This window comes from Indicator indicator, chromosome Z, assembly GCF_027791375.1.
Source record: "Indicator indicator isolate 239-I01 chromosome Z, UM_Iind_1.1, whole genome shotgun sequence".
NCBI lineage: Eukaryota > Metazoa > Chordata > Aves > Piciformes > Indicatoridae > Indicator > Indicator indicator.
In genome coordinates, this window is record NC_072053.1 from 27,894,118 (window position 1) to 27,919,754 (window position 25,637).

Here is a 25,637-nt window from a genome sequence, read left to right on the forward strand (position 1 = left end):
TATGTTTGTGCAGTTTAAATTAAAGAAGCCCATCCCTGCTTATATAAAAAATTAAAAAAAAAAAAAGAATTTAAAATGCTACATTGAGCAGGGATCAGGATTGGTACCTGTAAACATTGTTATTCCACTGCATCCATTACGGCAAAAGTAACTTAGACTACAAAGCCACTCCAATCCATTCAGAACTTCTGTGCTGGTTTCAAAGTGGTGGCCTCCATCTACAGGCTTTAAAAAAAAAAAAAACAAGAACAAAAACTGAAGCAGAGCTTAAAGCTGCACTGCAGAGTTCTCTTAGTCCCGAACTCTGACGAACATCCTATGACATTTCCACATTTATGGACTGAAAAAAGAAATTACTCTTGATAATCAAGATATAGTTCTATACATACAAAGACATCACTGATGTCATAAAGTTCAAACTTCCAGTGAAAGACTAAGCAAACCTGATCGTTCACATCAAGTTTACTACTACTGCATATAGTACCCACTGTTTGTTTAGGTTCCCACAGTCATTCTGAGTGAAGGGCAGCATGTTGGTGAAGAGTGTGGGTATTGATAAAACCATTTGTGTCGCTTGCAGATAGACTGCTGAAGTCAGCCACTGAAACAGCCATTTTGGCACTGGTAATATGGTGCGTGTGGTTCTCAAAGTCCACACCAAGGTTATTTACAGATACATCATTCATAAATGATTCTGGGACTGCAATTCCCATTTTCAATCTCTTCACAGGTCTTTCTGTCTCCTCACTGCACATGTTCATTTGGTTTAGCTCTGAATGATAAAATCCAGTCTCAAATAAATTAAAACAATCACTTTCACCATTGCTAGGCAAATTAAGCAATTCTTCTGTTCCAACAGGCACATGATTAACTGGTGCTCGGGATAAGCTGTCCATAGGAGGAAAGGAATCATCCAGGCAGTTCATGTCTGAAGTGTGGCAGACTGTAGCTACACTATTTGTCAACGCTGGAAAAAAAAGATAAACACAAATGCAAATTCAGTAGCTGTTTTCATTATTATATTTTTTTTTTTGTTTTTACCCCTCTTGATTTACCTGTCAACTCATTGGCAGTGATAGAGTTCAGAATGCTTAGCTGTTGATCAGGAATGGTTTCTGTTCGACTATTAGATGTTAAGGCTGAAGAATGCACTGCGCCACCCAGGGCTTCTGCTTCATCTACCAAACGATCCATGTAGTCCCTTAAAGGAAAAGATCCATAATGTATCATTTAACCAGAAAACAAGACCTAAAAACAGTAATAGTTGCCATAGCCACTGTAATACTACACTACAATGACAGAACAAAAAGACCCCACCCACATCTTCTACATTTACCATTTGCAACAGAAACATATTTCAAGAACGTATTACTTACGTAACTCCCGGATGATGGTTGTACCTCTTCTTTCCAAATCTTGTTTGCTGAGCAAAGTAATCATAACGTTCTGACTTTTTCCACATGTAATAGAAAGCTACACACTCAGCAACTGTTCTGGTTCTTACCTAAAAGGAGGCAAGAAGAATTGACAAGATTAAAGCAAAGACACGTTTTGTCATCTCCCCAATTCCTGCAGCAACGATAGTTCTATTGTTTTAGTGTCTGTAACCAACTAATTAAATAAAGAGACTTCAAAGAGGTCCACAGTTTCAAGTATTACATTTGTTCTACTGTATGCATTATTGGCTTTTTTTAAAACAAGACTTAAATTGTATCTATGTCTGAAACATTTATATATAAATACACATTAACAATTTTTTAATGTAAGATGGACTCTTAAAGCGGAAGAAGCTGAGCAAATCAGTAATGTAAGAGAAGTGAAGCAGAAAAGACTTTGGGTACTTATTCATACTTTAGGTCATCTAGCCCAACCCCAAGCCTCAGTGAGGAAGCACATCTTCAACTAGACCAAGCTGCTTAGAGCCCCATCCAACATGACCTTGAATGGTTTCAGAGTGGTGCTTCTACCACCTCTCTAAGCAACCTGTTCCAGTGTTTCACCACCTTCACAGTAAAAGAATTCTTCCTTGTATGTAGTCCAAATCACCCTTCTTAAAGCTGTTACCTTTCTTTCCTGTTGCAATGGGTCTTGCTAAACAGATTGTCCCCATCTGCCTCACAAGCCTCCCTTTAAGTACTGGGAGTACTCCCTTTAAGTACTTTCTCTTCAGGTTGAACAACCCCAACTCTCTCAGCCTGTCTTTATAGGACAGGTGCTCCAGCCCTCTGGATCATTTTTGTAGCCCTCCTCCAGACCTGCTCCAAAGGGTTAATATCCTTCTTGTGCTGAGGGCTCCAGAGCTAAATGCAGAACTCCAGGTAAAGTCTCAAGAGTGGAACACAGGGGCAGAATCACCTTCCTTGACCCACTGGCCACTGATGCAGCCCAGGATGTGATTAGCTCTCTGGGCTGTGAGAGCACATTGTTGGGCTCATTCTTTTCAGGAAAGTCTGCAACTCTGGAGGCTTTCACAATAGATCATCACAACAGCAAATACTTAAAATACAAAATAAAATTATAGCCTTGTTGGCTGGTAAATCTCAACTGTTGAGATGGTAAAAACTCAAAAGACATTTGATCTGTGTTGTTTGTCTCATCCCTCAAAATGAAGGTTGCTTTGTGAAGTCAGATTCTTAGAGAAAAAAGAATAATTTCTTCTACCTGTATCCCTATCCATTATGTCCATTTTCAAATGTAGAAACATTTCACATCACCATCAGCCCATGACTCCAGTTTAGATTCTACAACTAGAATATACAACCCTATCCATATATAGTCAAGCAGCAAACTATGCCTGAGCTTAATAAAATACAAAGAAACATCCAGGGCAAATTCAAAGTGCCTCGGGTGTGGCAGCAAGTTTAGACATAAAAACACAATAGGCACGGGAGGAAATTAACAGATGCCCATACACTAGTATATAAAATCCCATTTAACAATGCTTTGCATTAGAGTGGTATGAAAATTTCACTCCACAGTAAATCTTCTAGCTAATACTTTCCATATACAAGTGACATCAGCTTATGCTGGGTCTCAGAACTTTTCCCTAAACTTTCTGGAATTTTTGTTAAAAAATTGTTAAAAACACCCCACTGGATTTCTTACACAAATTCTAGTCCATATTGACAGGTACATCAACACACTTTACTGCTGGAAAAAGTTAACTTTTTTATTATTTCTTTCCATCTCTGTTGAATTACTGTAAGGGCCATTTGAAATCTGAACCACCCAAATATTATTTAGGACAGCTTAAAACAGGTATTGAGCAGGACTTGTTCAACAAGCTAACCTGTTGAACAGAAAACACAAACATAAAACCTTCACGGTGCTACCAAAGCATAAAGGATATATGCAGAAAATTTGAGAACATCCATATTGTATGTTACTTTTTAATAAAAAAAAAAACAAAACACAGCAGAAAAACCAACCAACAACAACAAAAAAAAAACCACCCACCAACAAAAACCCCACCACAACCAACCAAAAACCCTACTTTTAAGCCACAGAGTAATTAAGAGTTATCCTTATCAAGATTTTCTGGCCAGAATACAGAGTACTGATAGAGGATTACATTTTTGTTAAAAAACAAAGAGCTAAGCCTGGTTAAAAAAAAATAAATGAACTAAAGATGAATTTTACCCTCCCACAACTGCAGTATAGAAATACTGTATTCCTAAGAAAGGCATGTATTTGAACTAAATTACAATATACAAGGACAACAATAAGCTGATTTCAGAGACTCACTTTTCCAATGACATCCGAGGAAAAATTAGCATAAAAACGCCAAGATAGTTTTAAAATATAGGTTCTTGTTTCACTCTTCTGCATAGCTTCTGACAAATGTTTTGCTTTAACAGATTTTCAGCACTGTATCAACTAACAATTTTTCTATTTAACTGTAAAACACTAACCTTGTTTTTCTGTATGAGATGAAAGTCCTTTCCATAAATCAGAAGTGCATGTTCAAAGCTTCTGCATTCCTCTTCTGTCCATGCTGTCATTTCTTCTAGGTAATCACAAAAGTAGCAAGATAAACTTGATTTCAGCCACTAACCTTTCACAGCGAATAAAGTGTTTGTTGCTAACGACTAAAATCAGCCCTGCCGTGCAAACTGTGAGAACTGTGAAGGCCATATCAAGAACTTAAAGAGTCTAGGCCATGTCTTATCAGCAACTAACAGTATCAGTCTAAGTTGGAACTAGACAATATTAAAACAGCCACAGCTGCACAACTGCATGTACATCAAAGGAGCAGCCTACAAGTAAGCAACTTTACAGACATAAGTAACTGTAGACTCCCAAGCCCAATCAGCTTTCCTGTGCACCACCAGACTGCACAGAGGTGATCTCTCCTTCAAGGAAGGGATACCACTCATGGCCACACTTCAGGATTGAAGCACATCTTACCCAGCACCTGAGAGCTCTAACAAGGTAAGTGACATTTTACATTAAGCCTAAAAGTATATTATATGCTAGCAACATGCACATATATCAAGCTATAATGTAATTATTAAACAGTGGTTTAACAATTTCTATATTATTGTTTCATTACAATTTATCAATAATTGATCATAATTTGATCCTTTAATAATTCCTAAAATCTTCCAGTTAACTCCTTAATGATGACTTTTCTTAATTCACCTGCAACAAAAGTTGGTGTAATAGGCAAGACATGCAGATTCAATCACTGACTACTTTCAAAGGCACAGAGATAAACTTTTAGTGACATTTTCAGATAATTGGTTATGTGAAAAGCAGGATAATGGGAGTAAGATAAAAAAATAGTTGAAACTTGTAAGGGAAACTGAAAGATGGTAAAGAGAAGGCAATAATAATAATGTACAAGATGTTGAAGAGGCATTTAGGAGCTGCTTATCACTACAAGAAACATGAAAAACAGAGGATGTTACAAGGTGAAGCTGAACAAAGAAAGCAATAAGAAATGTTGTTACCTTTGTGAACAGACTAATTGCTCAAACAACTGGAGGAAGAAAAAGAAAAATGCAGGAAGATAGATGATAAAACAGAACTCATGATAATTTTGGTCCCGAATCCTTCCAAATCTTGTATAAACTTTTAAGTTAATCACTTCCCCAGAAGTTTGGGATGGAGATATTTACAAGAATTCCAATGAAGAACTCAGCAATGAGAATTAATTAATCTGAATTTAAGGTATTATTAAAACTAAGGTGTATGTGAAACCTCCCAGGGATAACCAGATTTTTCATAAAACACCATTCCATGAGATGTTCTTCAGCTGGCTAATCTGCACAAAAAACATGAGTGGAAGCAAGACTGAGTATCTCTGGCATACCTCCTTAACTGGAAGAAATGCTATCATGTAGGATCAGGATTGCTTTTGGGGACCAGGAATGTTCCTGAATGAGGGGCCATCCCCTAACACTGAACCACCCTATTACCTACTGAGTGGCATACAGGACAGGAGATACAGACCCTAAGGGTATAGAGCTCTATACAGCCCGTTTTACAGGGGTCTCTATAGCAGAAGAGAGACACTGCTATACCAATAAGATCATTAAATGAACTTTTTACTGCTGTTACAAAAGCAGTCTGCTTCAGGCTAAAAGAACAGAAGTGCCTATGATGATCACCCTATCTCTGCTCCTCTAGACCTCAAAAGCCAAGAAACTGCTAATAGAGGGAGCTTTATCCATTTAAAAATTGTACCTCATTGTAAAAAGGGATGAAGTAAGACAAAACAGAGAATGTAATGCTCAGGAAGGTCAGGACAACCAACCCCACATCTGACCTATCCTGACCTGGGCAGACTTGATGCTTAGCCTTATCAATAATAGCGATGAGGGGTGAGATAGTGATGAGATAGTGATAGGGGTGAGATGAACTGGTAACTGTCAGGACAATCCTGAGCTGACACAGACAGCAGATGGATCTAGCAAGTAAGACAGGCTCCTCAGAACTCCTGATACTTTCCCCAGTCTCACTGTAGTTTAACCCTGCCTGCTCACACCACAAGAGAATTCAGAGGATGAGAAATTGTGGGTTGAGATAAGAAGAGTTTAGTAACTAAACTAAAATATAATAAACAATGGTAAATAATTATAATGGAAAGGTGTGTAACAAAAAGAGAGAAATAAACCCCAACAAAAGACAAGTAATGCACAATGCAATTGCTTAACACACACTGAATAACGTCCACACAGCAATCTGCCCTCCTTGGTCAACTTCCCCTACTTTATATACCGAACATGATGTTTTATGGCAGGGGATAGTTCAGGTCAGCTGTCCTATACAAGCTTCCACCCAGCTTCTTGTACTCCTGCACGGTGGCAAAACGTGGCAAGTTGAAAAGTCCTTAATTCCTTATCAATGGAATTGAGCATTCTTCTCATACTGAATGCCAAACACAGCATTATTTTAGCCACTAAGCAGCAAATGAAATTACTTTGATCCCAGTCAAAACTAGGAAACTCAAACTCCCTGAAGAGGCCTTAGTACTAGCCACAAATGAGGCCACCACCCAGGGCCAATCTACTGAGACTGTACTTAGTCTGATCTGAGCTCCTGAAAAAACAAGGACTATCACGGATACAGAACAAGCCAAGCAACTGTCTTCTTCTAAAGGTCCTGCAAATACCTGCAAATAACTCTTTCATACTTTTAAAGGAGGAACTGCAAGCTTTGGTTTTGTTTCCTTAAGATAAACCCTGTAGCTCCTAAACCTAAATTTTAATTTCATGAACAACCAAAAGTCCCAAACTTACTGAAAAAAAGAGTTAAAACTTTAAAAATACTTAAATTATTTTAATAGGTCAGTTTTGTCTCAAGTATTGTTGCTTTCCATTCTTGATTATATCTTTGGGACGTTACATAATTGTGGAGGGGTATTTCAGGCATCTTACATTCATAATGGTGATCCAAAAAGTTTCAGTTCAGACAACATCTAAAGCTGACAGTAAAGGGGAAAAAGCAAAAGAAAAACCAAAACAATAAAGCAAACGACACATTTCAAAACATTTCTAGAAGCAGACACTGGAAACCTTTCTTTGCTTGTAAAGCTTTTCATGCATCTGCAGTGCCATTTGCTTTCTCATGCCATTAATTTTGCATTCCTTATTACAGAATTCCCAGGCTTCAAAAGAAAAGATCCCCAGTAAAGTTTCATGGTTAAGAAATAATCTTGGAAGTGATGGATTTTTAATTGTCACCTTGAGAATGACAGAGAACTTCCAGCATAACAGTTACTCTAAAACAGGCACTGACAGTATTACCGTACTTTACCATTTTTTAATGAGGGTATATAAAGTCTCATCTAACTCAGGCTGGGGCAGGCAAAGCAATGTGTGGATAAAAGACATTTCTGTAAAAAAACAGGTACTCTTCTCTTACCATGAGAAGCCTTTCCATTTGAGCAGTATCTCTCAATTGCTTCTTTAACATTATGGCTACTTTTCAGAAGTTCATACAGCGCCTATGAAACAGAAAATCTTTAGGAAGGACGAAAGTTTGCAAATATTACACCTAGACCACTAAAGCTAGTCTTTCAGTGAATGTATCTCATGTAAAAAAGGATCATTTATCCTTATACATGATGAAAATTGTAAAGTATCCAAAAGCAAAACCATCCAAAAGTTGAGGCAAGGTTTAATTAAGAAAATGTAAAACATTACATGCAATTGTTACAAAAATCTGGATTTGTCAACATCATGGCAATCAGAAACATCACAGATCACAGTACAGCCAATATTCAAGTACTCCTAATTTTAAGCATGGGCTTAAAATTACAAGTAACATCCTGACCTCAATAACATCAAAAACTTAGTGCTGCCTTTATAATACAAGGAATATAAAGAGAACATATGTTAATTAGAAAGAAATTTGTCACGAATGGAACAGGATGTAAAACATACCTGTTCATTGTCCCGTGTATGTAGCCCTTCAGGAATTCTGCCAATCATTTTTTCATTTCCTGTTCTTAGGGAGGTTTCAAAAAGGTATTCTTTAACTTTACTTTCTGAGATTACATCAGGTTTCCAAAGTAAATGGTCTTCGTTTTCATAGGCTGTTGAGACAGAAATCCATTAATGCCAGGTGTGACATTTTAGGCTGTTAACACTGAAACCTAGTCCACAAATACAAACAACATGAACACAGAAGTAATCAAATCAAGCACCATCATGTCCCTTTAAATTGCACTGCACGTTTGTTTTTTGTTTTCCAAAAGCCTGCACTGACTGCACTGTGACATGGCAAAGAGATTCAGGTTCCATAAGGATGAGATAAGGGACTGAGTTCTTGAGACAGAGAGTCTTTACAGAGCCGCAAACAAACAGCTAGATGATTCAAGTCAAATTCTGCATACGCATTCATCATCTTCATATAAACAAGATAGTAGGAACCAATTACTTTTTTTTTTTTAACAGACAAATACAAATAACTACAGTTTACAGTGAAAAAACCCTGTAGGCTATTACTTTAATATTTCAAATATTAAATGCAGTTAGTGGTGACTAACAGATCATTTGCAAATAAAATTTGACAAAAATTACTTAACAGCCTAGAAAACTAGGTCTCAGTATGGTAGTTTGGTTTTCCATGTACTCAAAACTGAATGTAGTTAAGAACTTGTAACTGCATACTCTACAAGCAATCAGAATGTATAGTTCTCCTTTACAGTAGAGTGAAATCATGTATGCACCTCTTAAGTAGCTTATGTGAGAGACGGTATGTTTGAAATACCAAGGGTTGGCCTGAAACTTTGCTGGGCTGTGTATGTATTTCATTATCAGATTAGCTATAAACCCTTTATTCTATAATCAACAGATGTGATTAACACTGTACCGTGTTTCACCTTCTTTCTTTGCAATATAATATTAGAGAATTATATAACTCAAACACATAAGCATAATGGCTGTTACAGTAAAAATGATGAAGATTCTATAATCTCTCATACAACTGCAGGAAACATTAACTAAGGTGAGGAAGCTAAGGCAAAGTGTTTGCCAGGATAAGCTCTTCAGAGAGTATGGAAGCGACTTGCACAAAATTCACTCATACAGCCAGGTCCAACCTCTCCAAGCACTGCTCACGCTCAACTTCAACCTCCTCTATGAAATAAAACATCCCAGCACTTCTTTCCGGAGTCCATGGACAAGGAGCTCTTCAAACTTTCTGATCTGGGAGCTACCTCTTTGCTCTTGGCCATGCCAGCTAACAACTCTCTCAATGGTTCTTTCTAGCACTAGCTCATTCCAGAGAAAATTGTCAAATTAATCCCTTCCTTGTCATGCTGTGGTGGTATTTTTCTAGCTCTTGGCTGAGGAGAAGTGAAAATATGTAAAAAGACCATACAGATGAATTCAGTTCTCACTCCTCCATTTTTTACAACCCATAAATAACGTATTTCCATCTTCAAAAAAGGGAGGTCTCCATAGTTCTCTTAAACAATATGGAAGATATTCACTTCCAATGTTTTTGGCTCCATCCATAACAAACCTTCTCTGCTGCAAAGGATCATTTCGACAAAGCAGTTGAAAATGGTGGAAAGACATGATATGCTTCACCAGAATAATATTCCCACAAAGTGTTGTACACAAGTAATTTACAGAATACTGAAAATTTACCAAAAAGAAAAAATGCCCTTCATTTCCTAACACATCCCCCAAACTGTTCCTTAATTTCCCAGCTGTTCTACCCATGACCAAGTTTCTTTAATTATTTATAATACACAGCTCTGTGTACTACACTTTTAGTCCAGTGAAGGTTTGTAAAGGTACAAAATAGAATTATTAAAGTTTTTTTTTCTGCTCTAGCACAACTGCAGTTTTTAACCTAAATTTTCACTGGAGTACCATCATACTTAAAATACCTGCAGGACCTGCATCTGCTACTAATGTTATGGAAATTTAAAATACTGTATTGTTTTTTCATATACATTTTGTAATCCATTCTGTTCTGCTTGCCAAAAACACTAGGAAAACACTGTTTTAAAGATGCTCAACATAACTGTCACATGTTTACTGCCCAGTTATGATACTCTGATGAAAATATTTCCTTTTTGACCCATAGTTTGCTGCCTTCTAATATTAACAGATATGCCAGAATTAATGTAATCCACCTTCCAGTGTATTCTTGAGAATGTCCTCTTGAAGTTGAAGAATCAGTCTTCTGAGATATAATTACATGGTTGTGTTACTTTTCTAGTGTCTTTTTAAGGTCTCTGACCTCAAAGGTCATTGAATTTACCTTATAAATAACATTTCTCCATCAACAGCTATGTACAAACAAACAAACAAAAATTAGAAAGACAGTCACAAGTACTTACGCTTTTCATTATTGCTGTATCTGCCAAGGTAAAGTGGAATTTCAGCCTGGTACTGTGAACCAACCATTATTTCCTGAAGATGTAATAAAAAATTAAAGAGAAGGGTATTATTCTTAATAATTTGTGTATAGAAGCATTAAAAATGCCATTAACCTGGCATGTGGCAGACACATCCAGAATGATGGTACTATTTTAGATACCTACTACAAATCTTCACGCATTTTTCCTAACCATAAGGTTAAAAGATTTTTAAAGATCTGCTTGTTACCTTTCTCAAATCTTCAGACGAATTACCATTGTCTGCTTCTACATCTTCACCATCTGATTCCTTATCTCCATCACACGTAGTGTTTGCTTCAGACAAAAAAGTTTTCATTTTAGCTAGGAAGAATTTCCAGTTCAAATATAACTACAAAATATCACTTATTTCAGAAAGGAACACCTGCTTTTATTCTAGAAGAGACTTACTATAACCCTGTTATTTCATGTTTATATCAAAATAGCATGAAGTCAGAAGGTACTGGTACTTGCATACTGCAGAACTGAAATATTTATTATCACCACAGTTGAGACAATCTAATGGTTGAAATGAAATAATTTTTCTTCATCAATTCTCTCAATAAAGGCTTATACCTTACAGAAAAGGTATGAGAAAAACAGGAAACCTACAGGTCTCTGACGTAGCCTTATATTAATCACAAAGAAAGTTTAAGGCATGTCTTTATTACCTACTAAAATCTTCCCTCAAAAGTTTTAGTGGGCATTCAAAACATTCCTTTGAATAAGGCTGACTGAGCATGGAGTGAAGATCCAGGAGAGATAAACAAAATGGAATAAGCAAAAGACTGCTTCACAGAATCACAGAATGTTAGGGATTCAAAATGACCTCAAAAGATCACCTAGTCCAACCTCCACCACAGTGGAATTACCTAGAGTAGGTCACACAGGAATGCATCCAAGTGGGTTTTGAATGTCTCCAGAAACAGAGATTCTCCAGCCTCTCTGGGCAGCCTGTTCCAGTGCTTTGTCACCCTCACAGGAAAAAAGCTTTTCTTTTGTGATTTAGTGGAACTTCCTATGCTCCACAGCTTGCCACCTTTACTCCTTGTCCTGTCACTGGACATCACTGAAAAGAGCCTCGCTCCATCCTCCCAACACCCCCCTTCACCTATTTATAACCATTAATGAGGTTACCCCTCAGTCTCTTCTTCTCCAAGCTAAAGAGACCCAGTTCCCTCAACCTTTCCTCATCAGGGTGATGTTCCACTCCCTGAATCACCATTGTGGCTCTGTGTTGGACTCTTTCAAGTACTTCCCTGTCCTTTGTGAATTGAGGGGTCCAGAATTGGATACAATATTCCAGATGCAACCTCACCAAGGCAGAGTAGAGGGGGAAAAGAACTTCTTTCAACCTCCTAGCCACACTCCTTCTAATACACCTCAGGATGCCGTTGGCCTTCTTGGCCACAAGGGCACATAGCTGGCTCATGGTCATCCTCTTGTCCACCAGGACTCCCAGGTCCTTTTCCCCAGAGCAGCTCTCCAATAGACCAGCCCTCACCCTATACTGGTACATGGGCTGTTCTTTCCCAGGTTTATTTCCCCGTGATATTCCTCTTGTTCTTTTTTTTTTTTTTCTTGAAAAGAAATAAAGCAGACCACTCCAAGAAATTCAGATGCAGTAGTCCATGGAATTCATAATTTAGATTCTGGCATGCTGTGGTACTGGTTTCTGAATTAACTCTATTTTTAAACCTGTATAATGCCCCACAGAATAGAATCTACAGTTCTGATACGACTATTCTCAAACTTCAGTAACAGCAAGCTCATAAACATAGTTGCAAGTTTAACTTTACCACAACTAAACAGGATCAATATCAGAGACAATATCCAAGACTCTATGAACTGAGGCTGTTCTATAGTCATTACTACAATTAACAGTCTCTGTTGTAGCAAAACAGCAGGCAAGAAGTTAACCTGAATGCCTGAAATAACAATATGCCTGGAAAATCATACCAAATTATTTTATTGCATTAATGCAAATTTAACGAAATAGCCAACCTTGTGAGTCCTTCAGACTACTACCCACTTCTGCTCTTTCAGGTGGGTAGTGACGATGTATCAATGAGAGGCTCACAATCAATTAAAAGAGACTTCAGAACCTTAGGGCAACTGCTAAAGGGATCAGGAGCTCAAGTTGTGTTCTCCTCTATCCGTCTAACGTCAGTGATGGACAAGGGAACGTTTAGGAAGAGCCAAGAGCTCAATTCATGGCTCTGGGGCTGGTGTCATCGACAGGGCTTTGGGTTCTACAATCACAGCTCCGTTTACAAGGCACCAGAGCTGCAAACAACAAATGGGACGCACTTGTCCCAGAGGGGGAAAAGGATCCTGGGGCAGGAACTGGCAGGGCTCATTGATAGGGCTTTAAACTAGATTTGAAAGGGGAAGGCATTCATAGTCTTCTGCTGGCCAGTGACAAACAGAGGGCAGCTCACCAGAGGCAGAGGGATGGAGAGCTAGTGAGGGCTCTCAAATTGCTGCCCTGAGGCAAGCCATGAATGATGCACCAGGACACTCTGTGGAAATCAAGGGGAATTGGCACAAGAGGAGGACAAGGCCAGCCCAGCTGAAGTGCCTCTATGCAAACACATGCAGCTTGGGCAACAAACAGGACAAGTTTAGGGCCACTGTGCTGCTGGGATGCCATGACATAGTGGCTATTACTGAAACTTGGTGGGATGATTCCCATTATTGGAATGTAGGGATAGATGGGTACAAGCTCTTTAGGAAGGATAGGCAGGGAAGGAGAGGAGGAGGTGTTGCCCTCTATGTCAGTGACCAGCTGGAATCAGTGGAGCTCCAACTGGGGAAGGATGATGAGCTGGTTGAGAGTGTATGGGTTAAAATTAAAGGCAAGACAGGGGAAGGAGATGTTACTGTAGGGGTCTGCTACAGGCCACCTGACCAACAGAACCAAGCAGATGAGGTCCTCCACAGGCAAATAGAAGTGGCTTCCAGGTCACAAGCCCTGGTCCTCATGGGTGATTTCAACCACCCTGACATCTGCTGGAAGGACAACACAGCAAGGCACCAGCAATCCAGGATGTTCCTGGATTGCATAGATGACAACTTCCTCCTCCAAATGGAGAGGAACCAACAAGAAAAGGTGCTATGCTGGACCTTGTTCTCACCAACAGGGAAGGGCTGGTAACCAATGTGAGGCTCAGAGACAGCCTTGGCTGCAGTGACCATGAAGCAGTTGAATTTAAGATCCTCAGGGCAGCCAGGAGGACATATTCTAAGCTTACAACCCTAGACTTTAGGCGTGCAGACTTTGATCACTTCAGGGATCTGCTGGCTAAAGTGTCATGGGACAAAGCCCTAGAGGGAAGAGGGGCCCAGGACAGCTGGTCAGTATTCAAGGATCACCTCCTCTGTGTCCAGGAGCAGTGTATACCATCAAAGAGAAAAGCAGGGAAGAATGCTAGGAGGCCTGCCTGGATGAGCAAGGAGCTGCTGGACACACTATCACTTAAAAGGAAGCTCTACAAGGAGTGGAGGAAAGGACAGCTGGAATGGGGGTATATAAGGAAGCTGCCTGAGCAGCAAGAGATCTGGTTAGGAAAGCCAAGGCACAGTTTGAATTGAATCTAGCCAGGGAGGTTAAAGGGAACACTAAGAATTTCTACAGGTATATTATTGGTAAAAAGAAGCCTAGGGAAGGTGTGGGCCCCCTCAGAAAGGAAACAGGTGAAATGGTCACAAGTGACCTGGAAAAGGCTGAGGTTCTCAATGACTTCTTTACCTCAGTCTTCACTGCAAGGGCCTCCAGCCACACTCCTGGAATAGTCATGGAAGATAATGGCAGGGATTAGGAGGAAGAACTGCCCATCATAAGTGAAGATCAGGTTTGTGATCACCTGAAGAACCTGAAAGTGTTCAAGTCCATGGGACCCGAAGGGATACACCCACAGGTACTGAGAGAACTGGCAGATGAGGTTGCTAAACCCCTCTCTATTATATTCCAAAAGTCCTGGCAGTCTGGGGAAGTCCCCACTGACTGGAAAAGGGGAAACATTACATCCATTTTCAAAAAGGGGAATAAGGAAGAACCAGGCAACTACAGGCCAGTCTCACCTCTGTGCCTGGTAAGATCATGGAGCAGATCCTCCTGGAGGCACCACTGAGACAGAAAAATAATGAAGAGGTGATTGGGTACAGTCAGCATGGGTTTACCAAGGTCAAATCCTGCCTGACAAACCTGGTGGCCTTCTATGAACAGGTGACAACATTAAAAATGAGGGGAGAGCAACTGATGTCATTTACCTGGACCTGAGCAAAGCCTTCGACACTGTCCCACACCACATCCTGGTCTCCAAACTGGTGACACATGGGTTTGATGGGTGGACCACCAGATGGATAAAGAACTGGCTTGATGGCTGCACCCAAAGAGTGGCTGTCAATGGCTCCATGTCCCAGTGGAGGCCAGTGACAAGCGGAGTCCCTCAGGGATCAGTCCTGGGATCAGTCTTGTTCAACATCTTTGTTGGTGACATGGACAGAGGCATTGAGTGCACCCTCAGCAAGTTTGCTGATGACACCAAGCTGTGTGGTGCAGCAGACAGGCTGGAGGGAAGGGATGGCATCCAGAGGGACCTTGACAGGCTGGAGAGGTGGGCACAAGCCAACCTCATGAGGTTCAACAAAACCAAATGCAAGGTCCTGCATCTGGGTTGAGGCAATCCCAAGCACAAATCCAGGCTGGGCAGTGAGTGGCTGGAAAGCAGCCCTGAGGAGAGGGACTTGGGGGTGCTGGTGGACGAGAAGCTCAACATGAGCTGTCAATGTGCACTTGCAGCCCAGAAAGCCAACCAGATCCTGGGCTGCATCAAGAGAAGTGTGACCAGCAGGTCAAGGGAGGTGATTCTCCCCCTCTACTCAGCTCTGGTGAGACCCCACCTGGAGTATGGTGTCCAGTTCTGGAGCCCCTATTACAAGAGGGATATTGACATGCTGGAATGTGTCCAGAGAAGGGCCACCAGGATGATCAGAGGACTGGAGCACCTCTCCTATGAGGACAGACTGAAAGAGCTGGGGCTGTTCAGTCTGGAGAAGAGAAGGCTCTGAGGTGACCTTACTGTGGCCTTCCAGTATCTGAAGGGGGCCTACAAGAAAGCTGGGGAGGGACTTTTTAGGATATCAGGTAGTGATAGGACTAGGGGGAATGGAATAAGGCTGGAAGTGGGGAGATTCAGACTGGAAGTGAGGAAGAAGTTCTTCCCCAAAAGAGTGTTGAGAGCCTGGAATGGGTTGTCCAGGGAGGTGGTTGAGGCCCCATCCCTGGAGGTGTTTAAGGCCAGGCTGGATGAGGCTCTGGCCAGCCTGATCTAGTGTGAGGTGTCCCTGCCCATGGCAGGGGGGTTGGAACTAGATGATCCTTGTGGTCCCTTCCAACCCTGACTGATTCTATGATTCTAACATTACGTATTAGACATGTTCATCTTAAAACTCAGTATCTGAGAAATTGAAAGAAGTGAGAGGGTGAAAAAAAAAAAAAAAAAAAAAAAAAGAGAAACTGCCAACAGTCCAGAGAACTGCAATTTCCCTTCCCTGAAATGGTGGGTATTCATTTTTCAAATGTGCTATCAAAAGTTCTAAAAGAGAAAGTAACATTCTGTTAGAAAACCATAGTAGCTGAAAACTAAGATGATTGTTTCTTAATATTCAGTAATTTGAGGGATTAATTTTTTCTATAAAGCTGCCACACTTTCAGTGTCATATTCATTAACAGTGTACAAGCAATGCTAAGGTGCCAGAAAGTCTGGAGTGTGTAATGGAAAGAAGGGCATTATAATTTTTAAGGGTTTTGTATCTCTCCTTCAATACAAATATCTTATTATGCAATCAGCAGCATTCAAAGGGCTATGATTGGTGATGACTGAGGAAGCACATCCCCTTTATTATTCCCTGTCACTAGAGGAAGGAAATCCCCTAGGATTACCTTAAGGATTTTGCTAAAATAAAACTGTCATATATATATAAATTAGGGAAAATGAGCTGCAACAGGCAATGACAAACATCTCATCCAGGTTTGGATAACTGAACTGATGGTTCTCTGATCTTTTCATAACAAAAGTTCCATGGGCAGTGAAATTCTGGCAGTCATGGTTTTAGAGGCCCCATTCCATATAAAACCACTTCAGCTCACCACAAGAAATCATATAGGAAAATGGAAGGGAAATAATCACAAAGAAACCCTGTCTCAGTTCACATCCACAGGCTGAAGAGACGTCCCTGGCTTAAAAGCAGCAATAAAAATCTTAGTAGAGAAACGCTAACTTAAGAGAACAGATGACATATTCACCAAGATATTCACAATCACATTAATTATTGGTTATGAAGTTAATTTGTAAAGAAATTAATTTTACTTGTGCTTTGACCACAGTACCAAATAGAAGTCTTTCAAGTATTCAGCAATACCAACCAAAGACAACATTTGTGCACAACACCCTGCAAAGCACCATTTCTCAATTCCCAGTACAAGCAGAGCTATTTTGCAATTTTGGTACTTTAGACTTGTAAGCCACATACAATGCTAAGACTTGTTGGGTACTATTATAAAATTAGGTTTCCTACATCTTAATGGCCGAGGAAAGAAGTCAGTAGCCTCATGCGAAGTAACTGATGGTGTCAAGTCATCAGCAGAGGACTGCGTTTCTTCATCATCACCCGACAAGAGGTCTTTAGCAATTTCTTCCTGTATTGTTAAAACAAAAACACAAAGCCTCAGACAAAAAAAAACAAAACAAAACTGCAGTACAGACCGGTGAGAATTTAGATTCAGCAAATTAATTCCCATTAATTAATATTATTTTGCTGTAAGTTTAGCAAATCATACTCCCTTAATTAAAAAGCTAGTTTGCTCCTCTTAAATCTAAGAACAAATGCAACCATTCAGAGTCGAACACAAGGGTTCATTTCCCCTTTGTCTTCTATTACAATAAATGCACATAAGTAACATCAATCTCGGATCTTCCTCCTACTGCTCCTGTTGAAAAACATCACTGGAAACTGCCACAAATCTTTGCAATTCTGTCATTCTTTGTGTCACAGATATACCAAAGCTTTAAAAGGCTGCTATCCCTTAAGCTCTGGGGAAAAAACAAACAAACAAAAAAACCCCAAAACAACCAACCAGGTATTTTCATAGACTTTCACTAATAGAACCATAACACATAACAGACAACCTCTTACCTTCCTAAAACACACAAAAAATGTTTCTGTAGGTTTTTAAAAATAAATATATTAAGGCAGAAAAAGCACACTTCCTTCATTAGCAGAAATGTTTAAACCTCTCTGTAAGTGGTTAGGAAGGGAAAGAACTGTATTACACAACAAGCCAACTACATTTTTGTAGCCTCAACACAATTGTGAATCCTAATGAGAATCAGATGTGCAAAGCTATCAATGTACTCTACTTTCTGTGGAATTCACCATTACATCATACTCACAGACAGTAAAAGAAAAAAAAAAAAAAAATCAACAAACAACCCTGATATACATTTACTACCTACATAATTCACTATTCAAGCTACTAGCTGCACATTCCTTATAGCAAAAAAATCTCAGAATTCAAGGTTAGCTTGAAAACCATAAAAAATGAAATTCTGGGGTTTTACATCAGCAATACAGCATACATAGTCACCGCACATAAAACAATCTCTCTCACTCCCTGGGCTGGAGACCTTTCCAAATCCTGATATGGATTTGACAGCAACATTTCAAAGCAGTCAGGAATGCATTTTCAACTTACTCTTTTGATACTTGAAGTGTGTGTCTATGTTTAGCCCGTATCTGGGGCTAAACTACAGCAGTAACTTTTTCACCTGATGACCCCTCCCCAACAGAAAAAAAAGGAATCAGGAAAAGCAGAGGATTCATAAGCCAAATTAATACCAATGACAATACAAGTTATATTCAACCTAGATAAAATGCAGCAATCACAATATTAAGAAAAGCAGTCCTCAAAAGCAGGACACAGAAGAGTCACAGAGAGAGGAAAGGCGAGCCCAGAACAAAACCATCTTCTCATCAAATTTCCTCCTTTATACTGTGTTGCTCATGGTATGGAATACACCTGTGAGCCAACTTGAGTCAGCTGTCTGACCTGACTCGGAATTGCTAATGGCCTACAGCCCATGGCTGGCCTGTGATTCTGTCCCAGCAGAACCAGGACAGCTGGACACCAGATTTATTATTTCTGGATACTGCATATATCACAAAAAACTTCCACCTATTTTAAGCTCCTCAGATGTGTTTTAGAACTGTTAACTTCTTCCTCATTTGTAGTAATATTGTGTCATTAAAGTTGCTATGTATTGTGTGATAATTATAATTAGATCCCCACCATCCTTGAAAAAAATTAATTCAGAGTAATGTTGCATACTTAAATTAACCGAGATACATATTTTGTAACATCAAGAGATGGTGAAAAATAATTTAAAGCCACCTGGATTTCTACTTTTAAACCAAAACACAGGGCAAAATGGTTCTGACTTACTTTATCTAGAGTCATATCTGGAAGTTCATCTGCAAGTTCACTTGGAGAGCTCTCTGCATTGGAACCTGCCATAACTGGAATTGTGGGTTCATAGCCATAGAATGCCAGTAAATCTTCCAATGGCATGTTTCCTTCCTAATACAAGAGGATTTCCAAACATTTAAATTAATTGCCACATACTTCTAAACAGTTTAGGCCTAAAAGTGTAAGACATATTTTGAAGTACAAAAGTAAAAAGCAAGCACAGAACTGAAATAATTCATAACCATGTGTCCTGGCATACAGTGAAGTCCCATCAAGCTACTGAAGAAAACTGTTTAATGGATGAAACTAAAGCGTAATCATTAAAAATGTGCTCCTTATCTGATTCATACTGTACAGCATGATTTGCCTCTATTTCTTGAGAACAAAAGATATCATAGAAACACTAACAACTCCCCCCACCATAACAAAATGCAGAAAACTTTCATCCTACATAGTTATAGCTGCAAGTATGTGAAAACCCACAAAAGCGAATCAATTTAGCAATTTTGAAGCCTTTTTTCCAATCTCCCACACAATGTATTTTATAATGACCACTGAGAAAGCAATAGCAGAAAGAGATGTGATACAGCTTTTGGTTACCATCATACCTGTATCCTAACATAACAATAAACAGTGGAGATTTTTTTTAGTCACCTGTTTCAAGCCATCAAAATATTAAAAATATTTTCCAGTCTTTATACCTTTAAAAGTTATATTACCTTCAAAAATTTCTTGTTGAACTCATACACTGATTAAATTACGTGTTTTCTTTAGTCAGCTAAGGTCTTAGTCCTGCAAAGACTTTTCACAATGGATAAACGTAAACTCATGTCCAAGTCTTTCCAGGATCGGGACCTAAAGTAATAAAGTGTTTAAGATGAGTGGCTCTCAGTTCTTCTATAATAGAAGCAGTAAGATAATTTTGTGGAGTAATAACTCCATTTTAACCACCAGACTTGGTAAGCTGCTTCAGAATTGTTAAGTACAACTTCGTAAACAGCAAAAATGTAATTATAAAAGTAGCGGGACATAAAAAACCCCAAAACCAACATAAAATCAGGAGTACAAATACTGTCAATTCCACATTTAGAAAGTTTGCTTTTACGTGAACTACAAAAACACAGCCTTGTATTTGATGCTAAAAATCACGTGTTCTTGGAACTGTGTTGACCAAAATCTGCAAAGTTATGCTAAGTGGTATAAGTGGGTCACTGAAGAGCAGTGCAACCAGCACCACTTCACAGCTGCTCAGAAGGTGTTTAAAATGGGTGATGCACTGGTACATACAAACAAGAGGTGTACATAGGAAATATGTAATTAAAGCATGCAAAATGGAATAGGAAAAGCCAAGGGATACTACTGCATGTCAAACTGAGGCAATCAAGGCATAGAACTACCGTTTATATAGCATGTGAATGCAATCCATCATACCTAAACCTGGACTGTTCGTTTGCATATTGGAAAAGCAAAACCTGACCAACAGAAATAAATACCAGGAACTTTCACTTAATACTACAGAAAAGGTACAGTTTCATTCTATATTCAACTTATGAAAATTAGAAATGGTGGGTTCTGGACTCCTTAAAACCAGCTTCAGTGATTTTTCTACCAAAGTAGAAGGACTACAAAATAAAAAATGCAAACTTAATGTAACACCAGCACCTTTTAGAAGGGCAAGTTTAGCTTTTTGGTGAGGATGGACTGCTAAACGCTAACCAAACCTATTTTTCTGCAAAGATGCGAACGTATGTTGCAGGAAACTGCATTATAAATTACAACCTGAAGAAGAGGTTGAGTGTTCTCTTCACTAAAAGTTACAGTATATATGGACATTTACAGGAGAACAAATCACTCTTACCTTTTCTAAATCTTCAATTTCAGAGCTGAAATTTTTCCTTTCTTCCATCATTTCCTCCTCTTCGAGAGTTCGCTCATCATCATAATCATGTACCAACATTTCAGCAGATGGGTCAAAGTCATGATCCTCAGATGATAAAGAGCCAACTACAAAAAAAATAATTTGAGTAATTTTTTCTATAACAACATATGAAATTACATCACAAAAAAAAGGTTGCATGAATTCTTTTACATACAGGGTTAGAACTCACAATAGAGTAATTGGAATAAATTCCAAACTACTTCCAACTCAACTGTTTTATCTGACCTTCCCTTTTTCTAAGAACAGCAGTAATTTTCTTTCTTGCAGTATAGACTTGAGAGAAGCACCCAGAACACTAAAACGAAGCTTCAGAAAGTGCAATCCCAAATAATATTTTACTGAGTAAAAAAATATGCTCAAAACATCCCTGAAATCATGATTAAGGCACAAAGCACACACATCACAAGGTTTCAGATGCAGCAAAACTGTGATGCATAGACTTTGATTTTATTTATGTGATTTATATGGTAACAAGTATGTTTTTTCACCAGTAGACAGTTAACATAGGTTGTGAATCAGCTTTCCAATAGCAAAATAAACAGTGACACTTGCTTCAGATTAGCCTTGCAAATACATTTTTAAATAAAACAAGTATTTTTAGGACTTGATCTAGAGAGGAAGAATAAACATAGCAGTTACCAGAAATATTGAGGAAAATATACTGAAAATGGCAACATACTTCTAATAGATCACATTAACAAGCCATTGTGACAGCTCTGCGGTCCAACAGACCTTTTCATCACTTGAGGACACTTCTAAGTCGTCAAAAAGTACTGTTACTATTTTAAGCGCGCTTTGTCAACTGTCAGAAAGGTTCTCATTAGATTCAACAAGTTTTAAAGACGAAAATATGCTCCATAAAGTCAGTGCTGAACAATGAAAATCACTGAATTATAGGGTTGTTTTACTCTTTTAATGTTTACTTCCTTACAGCTTTGGGGATGGAGAAAAAAACAGATTAGGATATTTCTCTGTGACTTCTGGTTTCCCCTTCTCGTTCTTACATACCAGTGCTCTGTTGCAATCCTTGGCTTACAGGCAGCAAAGAAATGGAGTTTTAAGAATTATTTCCTTGTATGAACTTCTTCAGAAGTTTTTAAGGAAATTGCTACAAATTTTCAATCCTCTTAGAAAAAAAAAATTTTAAAAAGCGGTATTCCTCTTTGCACTGCCTTCAGCCTTGAAAGAGACAGCTGTATATAGTAATACTTCTGAGAGCTACAGCATCTAGCTAATTTTTGAGCAATTCTGCTATGTTCATTCCTTATATGAAGGCAATTAAACTGTTTAGCTTGCTTAAGACAATACTGTGGAAGTCTACGCTATACTGGTGAGTAACATTCAGGCCAAAAATGCTTTTTATTCACATGCTATTCATATCATGGTCCCATAGCATTTTCAGTATAGCTGGTAACACTGCATCAATTGTAACAGTAGCATTACATGTTGAACTTGTCTGCTGCTGGCCATCACATCCTGATTCAGTTTTAAGGAAGCATCAACTGCTTTAATCTATTTTTCAGTATGTGTACTCCAAATTATTGCTTCTACTTACTGTTCTAATCCACTCGATGTTGAGTAACTCAAGTGGAAGTTCTATTCCACTCACAAAATTTAGTTTATAAAATTTGGATTTAAAAAGTCACGCTTTAGTAGCTCCAAATTCTCAGTATCACACTTGTTTAAAACCATATTAAAAAATACAAGTTCAATAAATTTCACGAATAGTTTAAAAGGATGACAAACAGCCAAAGTAGAAGGCAGTTACAGAGAAGCAAATACATTCCCCAATTACTTCTTAGAGAGTAGTTCTGTTGATGCTAACTATGCTTGCTTGTATAACGTACTCCACAAAACTTTAACAGAAGTTAAAGCCTTAAACATTACTTATTATGATTTTTAACATTTACTGGTATTACAAGTAAGTAAAAAATTTACATAACCCTGTAGTTTTCAGTAACAAGAGAAGAAGTTTCTCTCCCAGCTACATGGCTTTATTAAGATGCTCACTTAAAAGTGCTACAAAACTTTGTTTTCATTTTGGGTCCCGAGCAGCCAATTACTAACTGCAACCAGAGATAAGGAAAGGACTCCACAACGCACATCTCCTTCTCTTAAAAATCTGGCAGGTGGCTAATTGCTGTAGGAAAGCTACGAGGGGATAAATTTGGGAAGGAGCAGGAAAGACAGAGCGGTGTGCAGGCGGCAGGCCAGGTGCCGGAGCAGGAGATGGACGAGGACGAACCTGGGCTCGAACTCCCAAAGGAAGCCTGTGAGAAACAGAGATACATGAGAGCGGACTCCCTCCAGCCCGGCAGCAGGCAAAGATCTTAATTTCATGCGTTCCCTCTCCGCCCTCGGAGGTGCCCCCTTCTCTCGCCAGTCCCTTTTTCGCTGCTCCCTGGCAGTCTTAGTCCCTGAGTCCTACTCTGTTGGCCCTTCCATTCCGTTTTCGCTTTCTCACTCTTCCTCCCCCTCGCTCACTCCCCGCCTGCACTCGTAGAAGCCCCCTGAAGTCGTGCCCGGCCAAGCCGGCACTCCCTCTCCCGCTAGCCCGGACCGAGCGAGACATGACAGGGGCAGGCTGCGACGGCGGCAGACTCGGCTACCGCCGCTTCTTGCCCCCTCCCAGCCCGGGGCTCGCTCCTCCTCCGTCCCAACGAGCGTTTTTTCAATGTCCGCGCCGCGGCGGCGTTGCCGCCGGCCCGTCCTCTGTCCCGCGGTGCCCAGGGGAACGGCCGCGCCCCCTCCGCGACCGGTCGCGGCCTGTCGGACGCCGGCGGGCTGCGAACCCGGCACCCGCGCTACGCGGCGCCCGCCGTGCGGCCTAGTCGCGTAGGCTGCCACTGCCCCGGCGCCGGCGGCGCCGGCGGCCCCGGCGGCCGCTCCACCGCCACGACGGACCCCCCCCCCGCGCCGCCGGGCCGTCCCGGAGGCACCTTACGGGGATGTCGAGGCGGCCGTGGGGGGCCTGCCGCCGGCGGCGTCCCGCGGGGAGCCGGCCGAACCCCGGCGCCCCAGCCCGCTTTCCCCGCTCACCTCCGCCATATTGGGACGATCGGGCTGAGGAACAGCGCTGCGCCGAGTGCCCGGATGGGGCCGCTAAGCCAATGGCAGCCGCTGAGTCCCGGCCGGCGCCGGCCGGGGAGGGAGCGGAGGGGCCGGTGGGACCGGGCCGGGGCGTAGGAGGCGGTGCCGGGACGCCACCTGGAGCAGCGCCGCGGCCTGCTGTCCCGGCTTAAGAGGGCGCTGGGCGACCGTCGCGAGCCCGGGCCGGAGGGGCGCGGCACCGGCCGCCGCCCCCAACCCGCCCAAGAGGAAGAATGGGCCAGCGAAGGCTGACCGCTCCGGGACGAGTCGATCCGGGGCGGGGGGGCCCGCGGGCGGCTGGAGCCCGGGTGACTTGAACACCTCTCGTTTGGGTCAGCGTGCCTCTTACTGCCGCGGCCGGGAATGCCGTGCGGGAATAGTATTCGGCGACGTCCCCTGCGCTTCACTCAGTATCAAGCTTCATGTCCATAGGTGCTGGTATGGAGGAGGGCTAGCAGTGACACTGGTACTCAGAATCATCATGGTATAGAGAGCGAGATTAAGTGCACCTCCATCAAATTTGTCGATGATACTAAGCTGAGTGGTGCGGTTGATTGAAGTATGGAATAATATCCAAAGGGACCTGGACAGGCTAGACAGGTGAGATGAGGAGAATCTTAGGAGGTTCAATAAGGCAAAGTGCAAGGTCCTGCACCTAGGTTGGGGCAATCCTCATTATCAATCCAGGCCGGGGTGTGATGAAATTGAGAGCAGCCCTGCAGAAAAGGACTCGAGGGTACTGATGGATGAGAAGCTGGAGCCAACAATGTGCGCTTGCAGCCCAGAATGCAAATCACATCCTGGGCTGTGCCAAGCATGGCCAGCAGGTCGAGAGGCGATTCTGTTGCTATACTCTGCTCTGGTGAGACCACACTTGCAGCACTGTGTCAGCTCTTGGGCCCTCAACACAAAGACATTGACTTGATGGAGCGGGTTGGACCTGATGGATTTAGGTTGAACATAAGGAAGATGTATTTTACAATGACAGTAGTGAAATACTGTAACAGGTTGCCTACAGTTGTTGAGGCCCCATCACTGGAGACATCAAAGATCAGATGTGATGTGGCCCTTGGCAGCCTGACCTAGTTGGAGGTGTTCCTACTCACTGCAGGGGGATAGAACAAGATGACCTTTTGAGGGTCTCTTCTAACCTGATTCAGCCAGTCCATCTGAAATGTCAGGTGCAGGAGCCAAATGCCAGAGTTTTCAAATCTTCCTGTTGTTGGTTGCTTGCTGTGGCTCAGAGACTGTGGAATTTGTTTTGAAGTGGGTTTTTCTATGTAGAAGCTGAGATGGTTTACATGCAATACCTATTCCTTTTTTTTCAGTGGTATGTATTGTTCTGTTACAGATACTGGAATCAGGCCATTTTCAGCCTGATTTCTTCATTGGTGGCTATAAACACTCACACTTTTTATTTTGGAGTCATGTTTCAGCTTCTGGCCAAAACAGTATCTTGCTCTGTTGAATATTGCTGTGCTGGAGAGGAAGTGTGTGTCATGACAGCACTCAAGTGCAGTACCCCAGGCTTTGGCTCACCCAAGGAATTTGGAGGCTCAAGGCCGTGCTGCAAAGTGAACAGCTTCTTTGGATGTGTGTTTTGATTTGGATTAAATTAGTGAGGTGGGGATTATAAAAATATAGTTATCTTTATTTTCCCAGAAACCCTGCCCAAAATCATGTACATGAATGCTACAAGGATGCTTATGGGCAACTTT

At 40.9% G+C, this 25,637-nt stretch overlaps 1 protein-coding gene across 3 annotated transcripts; it reads right to left on the reverse strand.

Annotated features, from left to right (window-relative positions):
* Positions 1-471: 471 nt before the first annotated feature.
* On the reverse strand, positions 472-23,899 carry MIER3 (MIER family member 3). Of its 3 annotated transcripts, XM_054397240.1 has the most exons (13): positions 23,869-23,899; positions 23,075-23,099; positions 20,749-20,894; positions 18,867-19,001; positions 16,943-17,063; positions 10,572-10,657; positions 10,304-10,376; positions 7,890-8,041; positions 7,369-7,450; positions 3,912-4,006; positions 1,377-1,504; positions 1,056-1,201; positions 472-967 (listed from the first exon to the last, which is right to left on the reverse strand). In XM_054397240.1, the coding sequence occupies exons 1-13, from the start codon at positions 23,875-23,877 to the stop codon at positions 510-512; spliced, it is 1,656 nt and encodes a 551-aa protein (XP_054253215.1). In that variant the 5' UTR covers positions 23,878-23,899; the 3' UTR covers positions 472-509. The 3 variants fall into 3 exon arrangements, with proteins under 3 accessions (XP_054253215.1, XP_054253214.1, XP_054253213.1); XM_054397239.1 differs by lacking the exon at positions 23,869-23,899 and having other exon boundaries at positions 3,912-4,003; positions 23,075-23,123; XM_054397238.1 differs by lacking the exon at positions 23,869-23,899 and having other exon boundaries at positions 23,075-23,123.
* Between the last annotated feature and the right edge of the window lie 1,738 nt (positions 23,900-25,637).